An 18,005-nucleotide genomic window follows, 5' to 3' on the forward strand; every position below is an offset into this window, starting at 1 on the left:
GTTAGTTAGAGTGGACTGTTAGACTCCAGCTGACTCTTTTGCTCAGTAATCTGCCACCTTGATTACTGTGGGGGTGGTCAGGATCACCGAATAGGGCCCTCTCCACCGAGGCTGGACAGGCTGAAGATTTCACTCCTTTATCCAAACCTGGTCACCTGGCTTAAAGGAATGCACATCAGTGGTTAAGTGATAGAGAGTTTTTCTGGAACATGGTGGTGTAGGACACTGAGCACTTCTGCCAAACTGCACATCTGTTGGAGCAAGGTTAGATTTTCTTTTCTTTCTTCTTCTTCTTTTTTTTTAATCTCTTTTAATGCCTTTTACTAGGGGGTGGGGGATGACCTTCCATAGAGAATCTCATAGGGTGAGAACCCAGTTTGTTTGGTGGGGCTGCACCTGATCCTAAGTAAAGCTAATGGCAAGATCTATTTTCAAGTGAGGCGAGTCTCCTGACAGTTATCTCCCTTCCCAGTGTTAGCTTTTCTGCCTCTGATACCAGCAAAGCTGTGGCTACAAGACCTCACAGGCAGGGAGGAGGACATCCCTTTGCCACTGAATCCAATTGCCTGGAGAGATAAGCCACTGGCGATGTCATGAGTCCAGATATTGAGTCAGGACTCCAATTGCCATGCCTCTTCTCTCATGCACATAGAGGAAGAAAGGCTTTCTCACATCTGGGAGTCCCAGAGCAGGGGGACTGACTATTGCCTCCTTGATGGCACAGAAATCCTGTTATTCAGACTCCCAGATTAGGGGCTCCCTTTTCCCCACTTTATGGCTTCATACAAAGGCTTTGCTAGCAATGAGAAATTAGGTTTCCAAATCTGGCAGAACCCAGCCACTCCCAAGAACTCACGGATCTGTTTTCTTGTAGTTGGAGTTTGAATTGAGCAGACGGCTTATTTTTCTTCCTGCATCAAGGTTTTGCTGGCCTTGGGAGATGTGGAACCCCAAATATTTGACTAGGTCTTGACGCATCTGAGCCTTCTTTCTTTGTATCCAGCTTTTCATGAGACTGAGTAAGAGCTCTGTCCCTTTAAGACAGTCTTGGTGGTTAGCTGCTGCAAGGAGTGTGCAGCCAGCTTCCTCTGCTGGGTATGCTCGCAAATCTGAGCCAGAGCAGTTCCAAAGATGACTGGGGAGTTTTTGAAGCCCTGTGGGAGACGGGTTCAGGTTAATTGCTGTTGTCCCCCTGACTGTGGGTCTTCCCATTGGAAAGCAGTTGGCTCACAGGTGCCAACTGGATGCAGAAGAATGCATCTTTTAAGTCCAAACATGAGAAACAGGTTATTTTTGCTGGTAACAGGGCCAGCAGTGTACAGGTTTGGAACCAGTGGGTGCAGAGTCACTGCTGCTTAACTGACTGCTCAGAGATCGTGCACTGGATACTAATCATTGGTGCCTGGCTTCTGAACTGGCAGCAAGGGAGTGTTCCAGGCAGATTCCTGAAATGAGTGTCTCAGGATTTCATAGTTTAAGAGTCTCCGGAGGTGACAGAATACCCCTTTTTGTGCCCTCATCAGGATTGAGTATTGCCTCATTCTTACTGGAGTGACTCGCGGCTTTATCTCTGTTACATTGGAGGAATGTTGATGGCTAGCCCTGGAGGATTGTCTTCTGCTCATATTCCTGGCACCTCAAAGGGAATCTCCGGCCCCTTTAAGGCAGTTTCTACTGAATGTCATCTCCATTCTTCTTCCTGGGGAGTGATGAGGGCTAAGACCCCAGGGGCCCTGAGCCAAAGCTCAAAGCTGCTTGTCCATGCTCCTGAAGACTGATTTGGGCCTGGCTTACTTAGCCGGTCTCGGCCCATCAGTGCCACTGGATGTTCTGGTATATAAGAAACTCATGAGTCACAAGAGCACATTTTCAGGGCTGGAGAAATGGGTGGCAGGTCTGTGTCCCCATAGCACCCACAGTTGTCTGGTATCTTTTTGAAATTGGTGCCACCCTTCAGGTCATCACCAAATGTTTAGCACCAGTGTCCACCATGAAATGTACAGGTTGGTCCCCTACTGACATATGGACCATGGGCTCTTGGGGGCTGAGGAGGAAAGAGCCAGGTCGACTCTAATCATTGGCCCGCTCAATGCCTGCAGGCTCCATAAAGTCCTCTTTCTCTTTGTCTCTCTGCACCTGGGCTGGAGCTGTGGACACTCATTCCTCCAGTGTCCCTCTTGGTAACAGAAGGCACATTGATTCTTCTTTAGGGGCTCTGATCACTGGGGCCGTGCTTGCGGGGAGTTTCCTGGGGGCACCGCTTTGCCTCTTTCTTGGCCTCTACCCCAACTGGAACTGTGCCCTCCCCATCTGTTCATTGCTGCTGCCAGGGGATCTACCTTTTTCTTTCTCATTTCACCTCCTTTTGGGCCTTCTGGTTTCGGTTGACAAACACCTTAGTTGCCACTTTCAGGAGCTGGGATGCATTCATGCCTGCAAATCCTTCTAATTTTTCTAATGTCCCCCTGGGCTTCTCCCACGAAGGCAGCATTGCTCATTTGCTGATTTTCAGGAGCCTCAGGACTGAAGAATATAGATGGTATGCTTCACATAGTCTCTCATAGAACTGTGCTGGGCTCTCTTCAGGCTTCTGGAAGATCTCTGAGACTTTGTTCATGTTCATGGCCTTTCTTCCCCTTCTCTGAGACCTGCCATCAGAGCCTCTATGTAAGTTGTCTTAGCCTTCTGTTTCATTTGGGTCCCACGCAGGTTCAGCTTCTGGAAAGGCCGTCTGGGCATAGGCTCACATACCATTTGTCTAATTGGGGGCCTGAGCCCCAGGCCAGTGAGGGCTGCCTGGATGACCCGTCTCCACTCCTCCATGCTGAGGAGTGTCTGGAACACTGGGGGAGGAGCCTTTTCTTTTTTAATTTAACAGTCCCAGTATTTGTTGCCCTTGCCATCATAATCTTACAATTGGCTTTAAAGCATTTCTTAAGCCAAGGAGAGGGTTGAGCTGCCAATGTCTGCCATATGTCTATGTAGGGGAACTTGTCAGGATGACCTGGAGTCCCTGTCACTCACTACCTGATAGACTCTACAAATGGTTTCTCGATCTAGAGATCCCTCAGAAGGCCATCCAACGTCAAAGGACACCCAACCTATTTGACAGAATTTCCACTTTCTAGAGTGTGAGCTCCACCTGTAATCACCTGTGTACTCTCTCTTGAAGTTGTCAAGCATACATTGTAAAGAAGTCTTTTTGCTTTGGCTCCCATCCATATTGAGACAAGGTACAAGAGGATCAGGGATTTGGAACTGAGGTACAGGGTCCTCAGTTTCTGACATAAAGGGAAGACAGACAACTTTCACTACATCCATCCCTAGCCATTCTCCTTGTGGCGTATTTCAGACATCTCGTAGCCATAACAAGTCCATATGGACCCTGGACTGGTGACCCATGGGGGGTTGCCTTAGATCAAATGAGAGTGTCTCTGGCTTCTGGAAACAAGACTCCGCACACCATGTGGTGACCAAAGTCACACTCCTTTCATGTTCTCAGTTGCACATCACACATTCACCTAACCCAACAAACCTACTCTGGAAAGTATTCCAGCTTTCCCCTGAATAATCACAAAAACAAAAAACCAGATTCAAGGGTATGGGTGGGCACCTAGGGGTTGATCATGCCCCTCTTCCATCCTCTCATGGGTGGGCCTATTCTGATGGACCCAGGTCCCACCTGTTCCAGATGGGGCACCACTCCAAATTGTCCTGGTTCCTGAGGTCTCTATCCAGGTTCTGTTGGCGTGTACAGACCCGAGGCCTCATCTCCATGGGAGGCTTCCCTAGTCATCTAGACTAAGTGTCCAGTGGCGCCTTGGCTGGTTGCATCCCCAGGAGTTGGGCCACAGCCTGACAGCCAGGGAGGCAAAAATGCCAACTTTGGTCTCTCTTCCATTCCCAGCCAATGCACCAGAAATGTTGCGGGAAATGGTGAGGGAAACAAAGTCACTGAGACCATTTTCACAGGAAGCAGGGAGTTTATTATGCTAGTGGACTCAGGGGAGATAATTTCTCAAAGCCCTGAGCCCCGATCTGTGTCAGGAGCTGGGTTAAATACTTACAGTTTTTCTCCCACCCCTACAGAATGTGGTCACAGTTACAGAAAACACTGCAGAGCTAGCTGAAGGCTTGCAACTTTGTAGAGCTAGCATAAAGCTGCTTATAGACTCAGAACGGGGAAACCAAGGTGAATACCAGACATAGTAAATCCCAGGAAGAGCCAAGCTGGCCCCAGCAGTCCAGGCTGGCCTGGGACTCTCAATCTTTCTGCCTGTGCCTCTAGAGTGCTGGGATTACAGGTGTGAATTACCAAGTCCAGCTCCAGTCAGTTCTTTTATAAGAAGTAGTGGAGCTTTGCTATTTTAGATATAAACCTGGCATGTTTAATTTCAGTTTAAAATTTAGTCTTAAACACTGACGAAAAAGTGAGAAGCACTGTATAAACTCTTCATGGGAGTACTATCCTTGTCAACTAAGATTTATTAATACAGGAATCTGACCCACTGCAGGCTGTTCAGACAGTGGAACTGCAGGTAGAATCAAAGGAGTTATAATTTTTATAATCACAGGTGACCCCCATGAAATTCACAAAAATTATAACTGATTTTCTTTATCCATTTGCTCATGTTTACATGCTCTACAGGTTATCTGCAAAATGTCTGCATAGCCTTTGCGTTTACACACATTCCAAATCTGGCTTCACATTCCAACATTTATGAATGAAACCAGCCTGTCTCAAACAATAATCTTACAACAAAACCCAATGACAGCCTTCTAGTTTTACCCTTATGGAGAGTGTTAAGAAACACAGGTGACTGTAACCTTAAAAAAGAAAAAAGGCAGATGTATTCATTTATTTTAATTTGCAAAAGATATTCTGGATATTTGGGAAAAACCTGTGATCGAGTTTATTTCATTCAATTTCCAGATATTAAGAAACTACCAAAGTCATGTTGGATTTCCTCTTTGTTCACTTCCTCTACATGTATGCAATTAGAAAAATTCACCCTGAGCGCTCAGAAACAAGAATGATCCCATTCTTTCTCCTGAAGGTGAACGAAGTATACCGCACATGGAGGAAGGCTGCCAGCATGGAGGAAGGGCTTTTGACAGAATTAAATCTCAATTTCTTCATTCATGGGCTTGGCAGGTCTATGAGATAATCATTCAGAGGCCTGTAAACTTTCATTAGAGTCTGAAGTTCTAATTTGCCTAATTAGTTTGACCAAGTTTATAAGTTTTTATACTGCACATAAGGAAGTAAATTCTTTAAAAGTAAATACATATTTATCTTTACTCACTTCTCCAATTTCTACAAATGAAGAAGACATGAGGAGAAAAAAACCACACCACCTTTATTTGCTGAATGAGTGAAAAGTCAACATACAGAACACTGAAATGACTTCCTGGCTGTCCTGGCTTCTGTCTGTGCTCCTGACTCCCAGGACCCAGGCTTGGGAGCATGGTGCTCGGCAGGGTCAGCAGCTGAAGAAGGCGCCTTTGGTTCCTCATAGAGGCCCTGCCCTCCGCTGGACCCAACATCTGCTTACACGAACCTCGTCAAGTTCCATTCCAAGCACACCATATCTGTGAATTCAGACCACTCTATTTCATATGTACAAAAATACATCACTTTGGAGAGCTGAAAAGGTTTAATACATACAACATGTATTTACAAGCTGTGATTTTCACACCAGTAAAAACAAACACACATTTATTTTGTTCTTGATTTTTGGTACAACTTATACATAAACATTACATTGGTTAGCCTGTACTTTCAAAAATAATAAATCAACCATATGTACAATTAAATTTACAACCAAAAGTAAGTTAATCCGTTGGTACGGTATGACTGCAACCAAGTGGACCAGCAGAGGTTACTCCAGGCCCTGAGTTCTTCCCAGTTCCAGACTAGAACATACCATTGGGACCCTTCTAGTCTTCACTTTAGATGGAGTGTCTTAACTTCTAAGACTTAAGGTGCAAAAATTATATAGCTACATGTACAGACTTTAAAAGTGAGAGAAAAGCAAACATTAACCCATGTATGTGACAATTAAAATAAATAGATTTTTAATTCCAAGTGCATATGATATTCATTCAACATTAGGGAGCAGGGATGCAGAAACATGTATTCCTAAACCATTTCCATCACTGCGCTGTGCCTTATGCCTGATCGTCTTTCTGAACTACCTTTAGCGTGGCTCCAGCAGTGGACATCACCATCCACCCAGGTCTGGCATCCCAAGGCACAGAAGGAGTTAGGTTTCTTCCCAACCCCACCCCACATCCCCACCCACCTGCCCCAAAAGGTGTTACTGTAGAAAAGCACAGCGAGGTTAACTGAAGGAGACCCTCAAAGTCCTCCCAGTAGAGGAATTGGGCAGCTATGTGACCAAAGGTGCACAGAGTGTCATAAGACTGCAAACCTGCAGAGTATCCACCTGAAGACAACTGAACCTGCACAGAGCCAGCAGACACAGAAGGGAGGCTGTGCCATGAAGAGATCAAGGATGGCAGTCTTTAAGGAGCAGCAAGCAAGTGAGTGAGTGAGTGAAGGAAGCTGGGGCTCTGAGAAACTCTGCTGGACACCAGCAAAGGGACAGGGATGAGAAAGTAACAATGAGTCTTCTGTCACAGACAACATGAAAGGATGTTGTACTCTGCTGATCAGCTGAGCGACACGGTCCTCTGATGCCTCCATGGCCAGGCAGCATCGCCAAAGTATGGCTAGAGCTAGCATATTACAACAGAGAGCAATCCAGCTGCAATCCCCAAAGTGCACATAAAGCCACTCTTGGGCACTGGCTGACACCTGGTGTTGTCATGTGACGCTGACCTCCAGGACGTGGTCGTCTTGACTGGGAATGACCAGGACCTGCGTTCCAGTGCTGGAGTTGAAGACCTGGCCAGCGGGCAGCGCCTGGAGCCGGGGCATGGGCAAGCCTTTGGGCTCACCACTGGAGGACGAGTGCACACTGCCTCTGCTCCGCATGCTGCCGCAGTCCAGCTGGTCATCCAAATGCTTGTCCACCGACAGGCTGTCATTTTCTATCCAGCTGTCTGCAGAACACACAGGAAGTTAGACCAAGCCTCAGCGCTGCTAGCTCAGAGGTGCAAAGCCACCCTGAGCTGACTTTTGGGTGCAGAAGTGTCCCCAAGGCACTGCCTTTACAGAGAGCATTGTAGCAGAGAGCCCTGGCCTTCAGGGCAGGTGAAAACAGACTAGGTTTTAGGTGCTAGTTTCTATGGGTACTGAAAGTGTGTGGTTATTTCTCGAATCTGTTCTGCACAATAGTTTATTACCACTCTGCATTAAGTTCCTGCTCACTTGAATACTGCATTTGTATGCAGGGGCCTGACTGACACACGGTGCTCCCACCTATGACTTTTTTTTCACACTATAATGGCACAGAAGCCATATGTATTCAGCAGAAACTGTACTTGGAGTTTGAATTTTGATCTCCAGGCTGGCAGTACAGTACACACGCAGTCTGATCCATGCAGGAGAAGCAACCAACACTAAGTGCACTGTGCTGCCAGCGTCTTCGTGTTTTCAAATGTCATTATGTCTACCTGTGTGTGATATGAGCTACCATTTATTTTAAACAGGCTTTGTGTGGGATGATCGGCCCTTTTGCTAGCTAAAGAGCGTTCTGGGCTGTTTAAGTAGGCGAAACTACATTAGGATATTGGGGGGCACTGACTTATGATGGGCTGATGGGCCATGACCCATTGTAAGTTGAGGAGCACCTGTACTTTATCTGACACAGTCCTTACCAGCATCCAGTTGGGAGGAGTGAGCAGAATGATGGGGGAGGTACTTGAACAGCCGGACGTCGGGCAGGGGCAGGTAACCCGCAAAGAGAGGCATCGCTTCCATGTGGACTCTGTGAGTGGCCCGAGCAGCCAGGGGCATGGAGATGACGCCACAGCTTTTTCCGCACACTGCCCAGTTGCTGCTGTTGTCGACAACTGAAACGAGGAAGAACAGGCCACTCAGTGCCACACCAAAGAAAGAGCCATCATTCTCCGATACTCCCACACTCGGCAGCGGAGAGCCCCAAACTGGGGCTCATACGTCTCATGTAACCGCACCTTGGATAAAATATGCATGTTAATATCCAAGACATCGTTTCTTTTAGTCCAGCACTGAATTGGTTGTACTTAGACTGGATCATGTGGAATGCATATGGAAAACCACTCCTTCTCTCTGGATAAAAGATGCCTAATTCAACAAGGCCAGGTGGTGACAGCACTGAAGCCCTGTTGACGAGTACAGCATAAAGACCAATGGTCTGCATGTGGTTTGGATATGAAGTGTCCCCAAAGGCCCCTGTATTAAAGGTTGGGTCCCCAGCCATTGGTGCTAAGAGGTAATCGAATCATGAGGCCAATAACCTCCAATGCATTTATGCAGTCATGAGTTCATACTGAATGGGCTGTCAGGAGGTGGACCCTGGTTGAAGTTAGTCACGGGGAACGTGCCTCTGCAGGGTACATCTTGTCCCCGGACTGTTCTCTTCTTTCTTTTTTTCTTTCCTAGTCACTGTGAGGTAAGCAGCCTCCTCTACCATATGTTCTTCCACCATGACATTCTGCCGACACAGGACTGTTAACAGTTGACCATGGACTGAAACCTCTGAAGCAGTGAGCCAAAATAAGCCTTTCCTCCTTTAAATTGATTTTCTCAGGTATTTTGTCACAGCAACAGGAAGCTGAGGAACACAGTCTGGGCCTACCCCTGCCCTCACCAAGCCCCCTTGGTGAAGAGAACACCACAAACCCCGTGGCTGCTACTCAAGGAGCAGAGGAGTCAGTGCACACACACTATAGGCACCATCCTCAGGCATCACGGAGGGAGACTTGACAATGGGCTGCTGATGTCAGATCTTAAAACACAACCTCCACCTAATCCAATGCAATTCTAACACCCCAGCGAACACTGATCAGGGCCAGCCTGGCGCCAGAGAGGCAACAAGCAGGACAGGACCTTGCCTTCAAGCAGGAGACAAGCAGCAAGGAGGACACAGCTTACTGTCCCAGGGGCACCAGGCAGTGTATGACCAGAAAGCCAGTGGCAGCAAAGAAGCAAGCAGGACAGACAGAGGCCCAGCAGCAGGTCTCGGCATGCAGCCCGCAGTGAACACCAAGCTTACAACCATCTCCCGGCTGCTGCCTCTGCCCAGTGCTCACGTCAGCCCAACCACCCAGAGGCAACACAAATGGAGGCACGGACTGCACTCACCACTGTGCCCTCCATGTTCTTCACTACCTTGGACTGGTAGGGAACACCTGCCAACCTGATTTCAGAATGTCTTCAATGAAGAGGCAGTCAGAGTCACTGACAATTAAATCCAGTTTGAGAAAGAATCGTTTCAACTGTGCAGTGTTTACGGATTTAGTAGAAGCTGCACAAAGAGTGAAAGAGGTCCCATGTCCCTGTCACCAGCCTGTCTAGCTATGCTGATCACCTAATAACAGGAAACCAACCCTGGCATGACTCAGGGACCAGACAGCAGCCCACACAGACTTGCTGACTTCTGCAAGCACTCAGAGTTGGGCCTATCAGCATTTCTCACTGTGTGCTACCTCCCTCCCTCTCCAGTTCTTGTCAGTGTCACTCTGAGAATAACATAATACAGTATGCAACCTCATCAGATAAGTTATAATGCTCTTGAGATCCAGCCCACACACCGCAGGTACCTTAAGTTCACTATGATTTACCGCAGAGTGGTATGCCCCTGTCTGGGGACCAGTCTGTGTGACCACTCAGCAGCAAGGCACTGGAGCAGAGGTGGTTGTAGCCTTCTTTGTGAAGATGGGTGATGTGCACATAACCACCTCTGCTGCAAGATGACAGCCCCAACAGGAGGAAGTGTGCATGCTGTGCTTGACTGGCTGCTGTTTCCACAGAACATTCTTCGCCTCAAACAAGGACTGACAAACTGTGGGCAACTGGCCTTGGTGTTTGGCAGACATTCATTTTCAAGATGAAAAATGAATGGAGTAAGACTGTCACTTCAGAGAAAACAGCCAACAGCTTTTGTCAAAACTGACACAATCTGAGACATCAAGCAAAAATTGGAGTTTTGGAAAGCTTGCATTTGCCTCTGTGTACTCAGACTCTCTGGGTAAGCCTCTCAAAGTTCTGGACACTGTAAAATGAAACAAGTCCATATCTGGAAGACATGCATAATGGGAAATCAGGTTTTTCAAATGAGGCTGGTGGAGTGGCTCAAGTGGTAGCGCACCTGCCTAGCAAGCATGAGACCCTGAGTTCAAGCCCCCATGCCACCAAAAAAAAAATAGATTAAAAAAAAAAAAAGGCTTTCCAAATGAGCAACGCATGGTGTTGCAGAGTGATACCTGGGCAAAGACCATTTAATTCCATGAGATAAGTGCCAAAGTATGATTTCAGATGCCATGGCATATCTGGTCTGTAAGACTCTCACTTGTTAAGTCTTTGGTGCAGTAGCAAAGAAGACACCTACCACTATCCAAAAGCTACTAAAACCTTCCTCCATATTCCAGATTGAGTCTGTGTGAGGCTGCAAGGTCTTCACGTACTTCAACTAATACACTGTAACATCTCAGAGGAATGCAGGGCCCAGATATGAAAATCCACTGACCTTCTATTAAACCAGACATTAAAGAGATCTGGAAGAAGGTAAAACAGCATCATACTTACTATTTTTTGTTTTGGGATGTAGTTATTTTTCAAGACTAGTATCACGCAGTGGTTTACCATTGCCATTTTAAAGTAAATGAGTAGATAAATACTTGGCTTGCCAATCGTGTTTAGAGTGACATTGAGAAGCATTGGACTGAGGAAGCCAACACTTGAGGAGGAGGGCTGCAAAGGGCCTGGGAAAGAATGGGAGGAGAAGATGGGTTCAGGAAGCCTTGGCTGCTGAGCAGAGGGACTGGATGCTACTTTAGGAGCAATGGTTGGACCGTGGACCACACAGAGAAGTGCCACTGTGTTTTCAGCCCAAGCCCCGAAACCACTGCAGAGACATGTGTTGGAAGATGCTCTGTAGTAAGAGTTCCATGGCCAGTCAGCCCAGGGCTGTGCCGTACAGGAGCCCATCACACAGTGCTTGGCACTCTGGAGCACTGTCTTTCGGGGCACTACACTGGGAGAGGGCACATCGCGTAAGCCTGGACCGCCACAGAGCTAGGAGGGCGCCTGAGACCTACCTTCATACATGAGCTTTGTGGAAAAGTACTCGTCCAACTCCATGAGAGCTTCATCCTTATCCACCTCCAAGAGGTCAGCGAGTCGCATGATGGACACCTCCAAGGAACAGAGCGAGCCTGTCCTACAGTATTCCGCTCCAGGAGGGGGCACTATCTCAGCTTTCACGCTGTACAGTGTCTAGACAGGAAGGGACACAAAAGTTCAAAGGAAATAAACCCATGCAACCTGACGCAAGGCTCTGAAGGTAAGGGCAGAGCCGGCTGTGGACCTAAGAGCCCCACAAGGACAGCCCGCTGAGTGGCCAGAAGAGAAACTATTGGCTAGAAACAATTCCTGCTGCAGACACAGTGTGCTAGGGAAGTCTTGACACCAGGGCCGTACAATCTTTTGTTAAGTTATGGACATTTTCAAACATAAGACAATAATCCTCTATACATCTCTGACCCTATTCAAAGACTGTCAACATTTTACTTGGTTTGCTTCATCTATCTATTCATCTACATTTCTGAATTTGCCTGAGGTATTTTAAAGCAAATTCCAGACAACCTGTCATTTTGCCCTATACCAGAACATGCCATTACCACAACTAGCAAAGTTAACACGAATTCCCTGGTATTGTCTAATTCAATCCATGACCTCCTCTCTCACAGGCCCAGCACTTTATCACCACTCATGACAAGCCAAGAGTCAACACCCATCTGCCGCAGTGGTCCAATTGAAAAAGGCTCACACCCTACCCTGGCAGCCCCACTTCTGAAGCGAGGCCTCTTCACCTGACATGTATTAAATAACAGAGTACAACTTGACTGCAAACAGAGCTCCACTGGCAACGTAAGATGTTCAAAGAGATTTTGTGGGAAAATAGTGTCTTCAAAAGCCCGATGCCCAAATGACACACTGGGGCTTCAGGAGGACAAACCCCAGTCCTCAGACTGCTGTTCTAGTGATTTTCCTGTGAAACACCCAATTAAGTCTGTTCAAAGATGGGACAAACCTCCACCAATCTGTAGGCTGCATTTCCACAGCTTTCTGACTACAGGGCACGAAGGAGCCCAAGTGTGCAGATGTGAAGCACTGGCACTCTGATCGGAGAGCAACCCTGCTCAACCCAAGGGGATGAAGCAGAGGCAACAGGATGAAGGAAAGCCACGAAGAGAAGAATGGCGAGGCCCGTTTACACAGGCCCAGTCCTGAGGGGTGCACAGTGGGGATACACACACTGGAATGTTTCTGGACCCAGCAAAAGTCACATGTGGGTCTGCCTCCACGCTCAAAGGAAACTCAGAGTAGGGTACTTGATAAGTGTGTCTGGTCCTTGCACTTTGTTTTCTTGCTGCTTCTGGGAAGGAGGCCAGTGGCGACAGGGAAGAGTTGGTCCTTCAAAGTGGCAGCAGTGGGGTGGGGGAGGGGGTGCATCTCTGACTGGACAGCCACTGCTGAGACCATAGATAAGTGACAAGAAATAAGCCTCTTCAGAAATAAATTCTAGAGCTGGCAGAGTAGCTCAAGTGGTAGAATGCCTGCCCCGAGTTCAACCTCAGATGGGGGGGGGGGAGTCAGACAGTCAGTCTAAAGGTTTATTTATATTCAACAATGAGGCAAGGAGTCTTCCTAACAAATGGCATAAGGACAACTGTTGATTCCTAAGGAAAGCATGGCTGTGGTCCCTCCTGCTCAGAAAACAACTCAAAGTAGTCGTAGACTAGCCTATAAGCACAAAGACTATAAAACTCTTAGAAGAATCAGGACAAAACATTTATTACCTTGGAGTAGGTGATGATTTCTTATATCTGAGACAAAAAGTTGAAGTGATAAAAGAGAAAGAGTGATTAGATTTCATCACACCTAAAAACTTTTATGACTCAAAATACACAGAAATTTGGGAGGCTGAGATCGTGAGGTTTGAGGTTCAAGGCCAGTCTAGGCAAATAGTTCTCAAGACACCATCTCCAAAATAACAAGAGCAAAGTGGACTGGAGTGTAGCTCAAGTGGTAGAGCACCTGCTCAGAGTAAAGCCCTGAGTTCAAACCGCAGTCTGTCCTCCCCCACCGAAAGTGAGAGCCCAAGTCACAGAATGGGGAAAATATGTGGAGATTATATATGGTGAGGATCTGATAACTGGGATATATAAAGAGTTTATAACCCAGTGACAAAAAGGCAAATAAACCCATTTAAAAATGGGCAAAGGATTTGCATAGGCATTCTTCCACAGAAAACGCACAGATGATCTCTAAGCCATACGCAGCCACCAGGGAAATGGCCCTCGACCCCCTGGGGAGCTATAATCAAAGGACAGAACTGCTGGTGAGCGGGGCAGAGGCAGAGACCACTTGGCTGCTGGAATGTAATGCTGGGTGGCAATTTCTTGAAAAGGTCACAGAGTTGCCATAGGATTGAATGACTCCACACCTACACGTTTACCCAGGAGAACAAAATGTCTGTCCCCACAGATACCTACGTATAGATTTTCCTAGTATCAGTGTTCTTAACTGCCCCAAAGTGGAAACAACCAGATTCCAGTCACAGATAAACATGTGGTCTATTCACACAAGGAGCATCTGTCACCAGCCACGCAGAGGGACAAAGCTCTAACCCATGCATCAACATGGCTGAGCCCTGACATTAGCTCAGTGAAGAAGCTAGTCACAAAGATCATGCACCACGGTATGACTTCACTGATAAGAAAGGTTCAGAATCGCACATCCACAGGCAGACCTGCCTGGGTGAGAAGGGAATTGGGAGGGACTGTTGACTAAGGTTTCTTTTGGAATGACAAAAGTATTCCAAAATGAGACTAGAGCAAGAACTATGTGACTGTGAGTACATAAAAAATTGAACTGTACACTTTAAAAGGGTGAACTTCACAGAATACAGATATCTCAACACAGCTGTTTAAACAAAAGTGGTATCAGTATTTCTGGCCTCAAGAATGCCATGTTTGAAAAGAGCAATGCTCCAAATACTTTCTCCTAAAGGAAAATTCTTCCTATACTGTTAATCTAAGGCAGGGGGACAGAAAAGAGACCAACATGGTGATGCACATCTGTAATCCCAGCACTCAGGAGGCAAAGGCAGGAGAATGGTGAGTTCAAGGACATGCCTTGAAGCCTGATCTCAAAAAAAAAAAAAAAAGAAAAGGAAAGTGACAGTGGAACATGCTGACTGGTTTACTGTACTGTAAGTAAACCAGGTTAGACACACATATGTAGACCTTCCACTACATCGATGATTCCTATTCGCTGCACATCAAAAAGGTGTATGCTTATGCTACTGATTCTGCTCAACTCTGAAGTTCACATGGAGAGTTCACCTGCTGATTTCAAGTGAAGGAGAAGGGGCTCCATGAAGCACCCTGCTTGCACTGGATGTGCTGAGCACTACGTCAGGCGAGCTGACGCACGCCAGTTGGGCCAGGAGCCACGCTCAACACTATTATTAGTGGCACGCTCGGATCGGATCTACCAATGTGAAGCACAGGTTATGAGAAAATATTCTGCAGACAAGTTCCCGTAATATTTTCTGCTTTAAGAAACTAGACGTGCCTCAGAAAGCAGTCTCCAGAGTAGGCACGGCAATGGAAAGAAAATGGCTCCAAGTCCCCTAGTGAGCGTGAGGACGACAGGAGTCTGTGGGGTTCACAGAGTGTCAGTATTCATCCTGGGGATGCCACCAGGAGCGGATGCACCTCGGGTATGTTACCTGAGAAGACCTGGGCTTCTAAAGTGAACACAGCCAATGACTCAACTACTCTCAGAATTAACAGTGTTCCTTGAGTTGCTGCTTAATTATATTCAAAGAATCCACTTAAAATTTCAGAGTATAATAAAATGATACCACCTTTCATTTTCCCATCCCACATCCCACTCTCCAAATAATATATTACGTACAAAAAAATTTTCCACTTGAAATTCGTAAGTGTAGGGCTTTAAAGAGATGGACAGCTGTTCTTCAGCAGCTGGGGAAAATCCAACAGAAAACTGGCAATGTAGAGGAGGGGGAGGCTCCCGTGTCCATGTCAGCTCCCAGACAAAGAACACCGACTGCTTGCTGTGGATATGCTGTAAAGAGAGTTGGTGTCATTGTCCCATGGTACCACAAACCTCAGAGGGCCCAGAAGGGAATGTGTGTGTCTGGCAGAGCCTGCTTAGGTCACATGATGCCTGTGGTCCTGAGGCACCCACCACTGCTTCAGTACTGCCTCCTGGTCTGGTCCATGGCAGGCTGTCTATGACTGGCAAAAGGTGTCCAGAGCCATAAAAAAGAGCTTACAGAATATTTCTTATAAATAGTGTGCCCCATACACATCTCCAAACAGGGATGTCACTGTGATAGCTTAGTGTGGAGTTATGTCGAGGCCTGGTCCCTAGCTGATGGCACTGTGGGAGGTGGCCTCGCTGGAGGAAGCAGGGCACTGGGGCATGCCCTTGAACAGTATATTGGGACCCTGGGCTCTTCCCATCTTTTTGCTTCCTGACCCCCTGAAGTGATTAGCTTTGTTCCATCATGTGCTCCCCACCATGATGTACTACCTTTGTCATAGATCTAAAAGCAACCAGGTTAAGCAACCATGGACTGAAATCTCTGAAGCCATGAGCCAAAATAAAAGGTTTTATTGGTGTTGGGGGTGGTGAGGCAAGACTGAGGCACTCTAGCACTTGGCCATATCCCCAGTCCTTTTTTGCAGTAGCTATTTTTCAGATAGGGTCTTGCATTTTTGCCAGGCCAGCCTCGACCTTAATCCTCCTACCAATGCTTCTCTTATTTACACCAGGGATGATGGGTACCAGATCACCATGCCCAACTAACCAGCACTGACATGGGATCTTGGTAACTTTTTGCCCAGGCTGGACTGGAACCACGACTGAGTAGATGGGATTATATATATATGGCACCATGCCCAGCCCTCTCCTCTTTTAATTTTTTTAGGTGTTTTGTCACAGTGAAGAGGAAGGCTAACAGTCACCAACCAATTTCATCTTTACACCTATGCCAGTCATTTTCTATGTTACATCAAGTTAATTTAGGAATGAGCACAGCCAGATGCATGGCTCAAACACCACTAATGCACACAGAGTACACATGGTGACAGGGCTTGGGAAGATGTAAAAATGGTCTCCTCAAATGCTGAAGCTGCAGGCACCCATTGGGAAGTCTCTGATCTTCCTAACACAGCATGCATTTATCATCCAAAAGCACACATGAGAAAAAAGGGACAGGAAAGGCCAGGGCAGGACCCAGACGGGTCATGACACTCATGACCGGGACCTGGACATGACACTCACAAAGCTACACCAGCACCTGGGACTCCCTCTTTCTGGCAGAAGCAGGCTTTTACCTAAAGACAGCATGGGAGCAGCATCTTTTCCTAGCAGTAATAGGTTCTGAAATTAACAGATTAAGCACAAGCCTACATTTGTATAACTCATGCATAGAGTAAGACAGGCTCAAGACTCAATTCTCCTAAACATCAAAATACTAGCCTGCTTCTTAATCCATCTGCTGCATCCCTTGGCCTCCCACAAGCTCACTTACTCCACCAGTGAAACACACAGGCACATGGTGGCAGGCGCAGCTCGGGCTCAGGCTGTGCCCCACGCACACAGCTCTTCCCAATCAGCAGAGGCTCTCGGCATTTACAGGCTCAACCTCGAGGCTCTCCACGTTACTCTCCTGGTCCCCACTGATAAGCTGGTGCTTACCTCCAGAGGGCGTCTATTTACCTGCTGGGACTGCGTGCTCAGTGGTGTCAGCTGCAGGTCAGCAGAGTGGCCAGTGTCCTCGAGATTACTATCTGACAGCTCAAAGTCAAGTTCTGACAAGTTCTGGACACACACTTGCACATATTTCCTAAAACAGAAAAGCATGACTTTTGACATTCAAAAATCTTATTAAATCAATCCCTAATCCTACCCCTTCCCCCAAAAAAGAAGAAAAAAGTACTTTTATTAGATACATTCCAGCTTTGTCGGAAGACTTTGCTGGCTAAAGAATCACAAAAATGACAAGGCAAAAAAAAAAAAAAAGAAAGAAACTATTACATGTATTTCCACATTTAACTTCACATTTAAAAGTGCCAGGAAAAAACAAGTCTTTTTAAAGGATCAATTTCTGTGGGAAAGTGGCTCAGAGGATATTACTCAGATGCTGTGTTATTACATGATACAGCATGTATCCAACCAACCTCCCTAAACAGATGGTCAACTGCCATGAGAAGCCCCTACGGCAAAGAATCACTGGGCTCCAAATGTCAGTTTTTGAAAAATCCTACCCTGGAGGTAACTAACAGTTGATAAGAGGCACAGGAACAGAGGATGTAGTTAAGCAACTAGACAGTCCAGAGCAACAGACTCTCTAGAGGCTGAAAGAGTGGAGTCTGCCAATAGGTCAGTGGCTTAAACCCCCAGAAAGAGGGAAAAGAGACTGTTCAGTAACCAGATCATGTCTAGACCCTAAATCAAACAAACAAACTATAAAGTGTCATTTGTGAGACAGAGAGGAAGATATGAGCATGGACTGGGTGCCGATGACAGCGAGGGCCAGGGGCATTTGTGTTATGTAAGGAAGCATCCTTAGTGATCACTATAGCCGAGCTTTCCATCAACAATCTCCACTCAGAGAGTCTTGGGGAATAAGCAGGGCTGGACCTCATGCCTCATTACCGGGTTCCAGCAGAAAGCAGTGAATGCGTGGTCCTGAAGGGCACACTGAATGTCAGTGCAATGACCGTGGAGTAGATCGACCATGGACAATCAATCGACACCTGTGAGGAAGAGAGGAACACACTCAGCTTGCCTG

General features: G+C 46.9%; 1 protein-coding gene across 2 annotated transcripts in view; it reads right to left on the bottom strand.

The window, feature by feature from the left end:
* Nucleotides 1–5,339: 5,339 nt before the first annotated feature.
* Trappc10 (trafficking protein particle complex subunit 10) overlaps nucleotides 5,340–18,005 on the bottom strand; it is a 74,084-nt gene continuing 61,418 nt past the window's right edge. For both annotated transcript variants that reach the window (XM_020152706.2, XM_074072539.1), the window contains 6 exons: nucleotides 17,870–17,970; nucleotides 16,931–17,057; nucleotides 15,098–15,268; nucleotides 11,209–11,386; nucleotides 7,786–7,980; nucleotides 5,340–7,068 (listed from right to left, as the gene is read on the bottom strand). In XM_020152706.2, coding sequence (XP_020008295.1) covers nucleotides 6,830–7,068; nucleotides 7,786–7,980; nucleotides 11,209–11,386; nucleotides 15,098–15,268; nucleotides 16,931–17,057; nucleotides 17,870–17,970 — 1,011 coding nt within the window. In that variant the 3' untranslated portion in view covers nucleotides 5,340–6,829. The remainder of the gene's footprint in view (nucleotides 7,069–7,785; nucleotides 7,981–11,208; nucleotides 11,387–15,097; nucleotides 15,269–16,930; nucleotides 17,058–17,869; nucleotides 17,971–18,005) is intronic.

Source organism: Castor canadensis, chromosome 5, assembly GCF_047511655.1.
Source record: "Castor canadensis chromosome 5, mCasCan1.hap1v2, whole genome shotgun sequence".
In the NCBI taxonomy this organism is placed as follows: domain Eukaryota; kingdom Metazoa; phylum Chordata; class Mammalia; order Rodentia; family Castoridae; genus Castor; species Castor canadensis.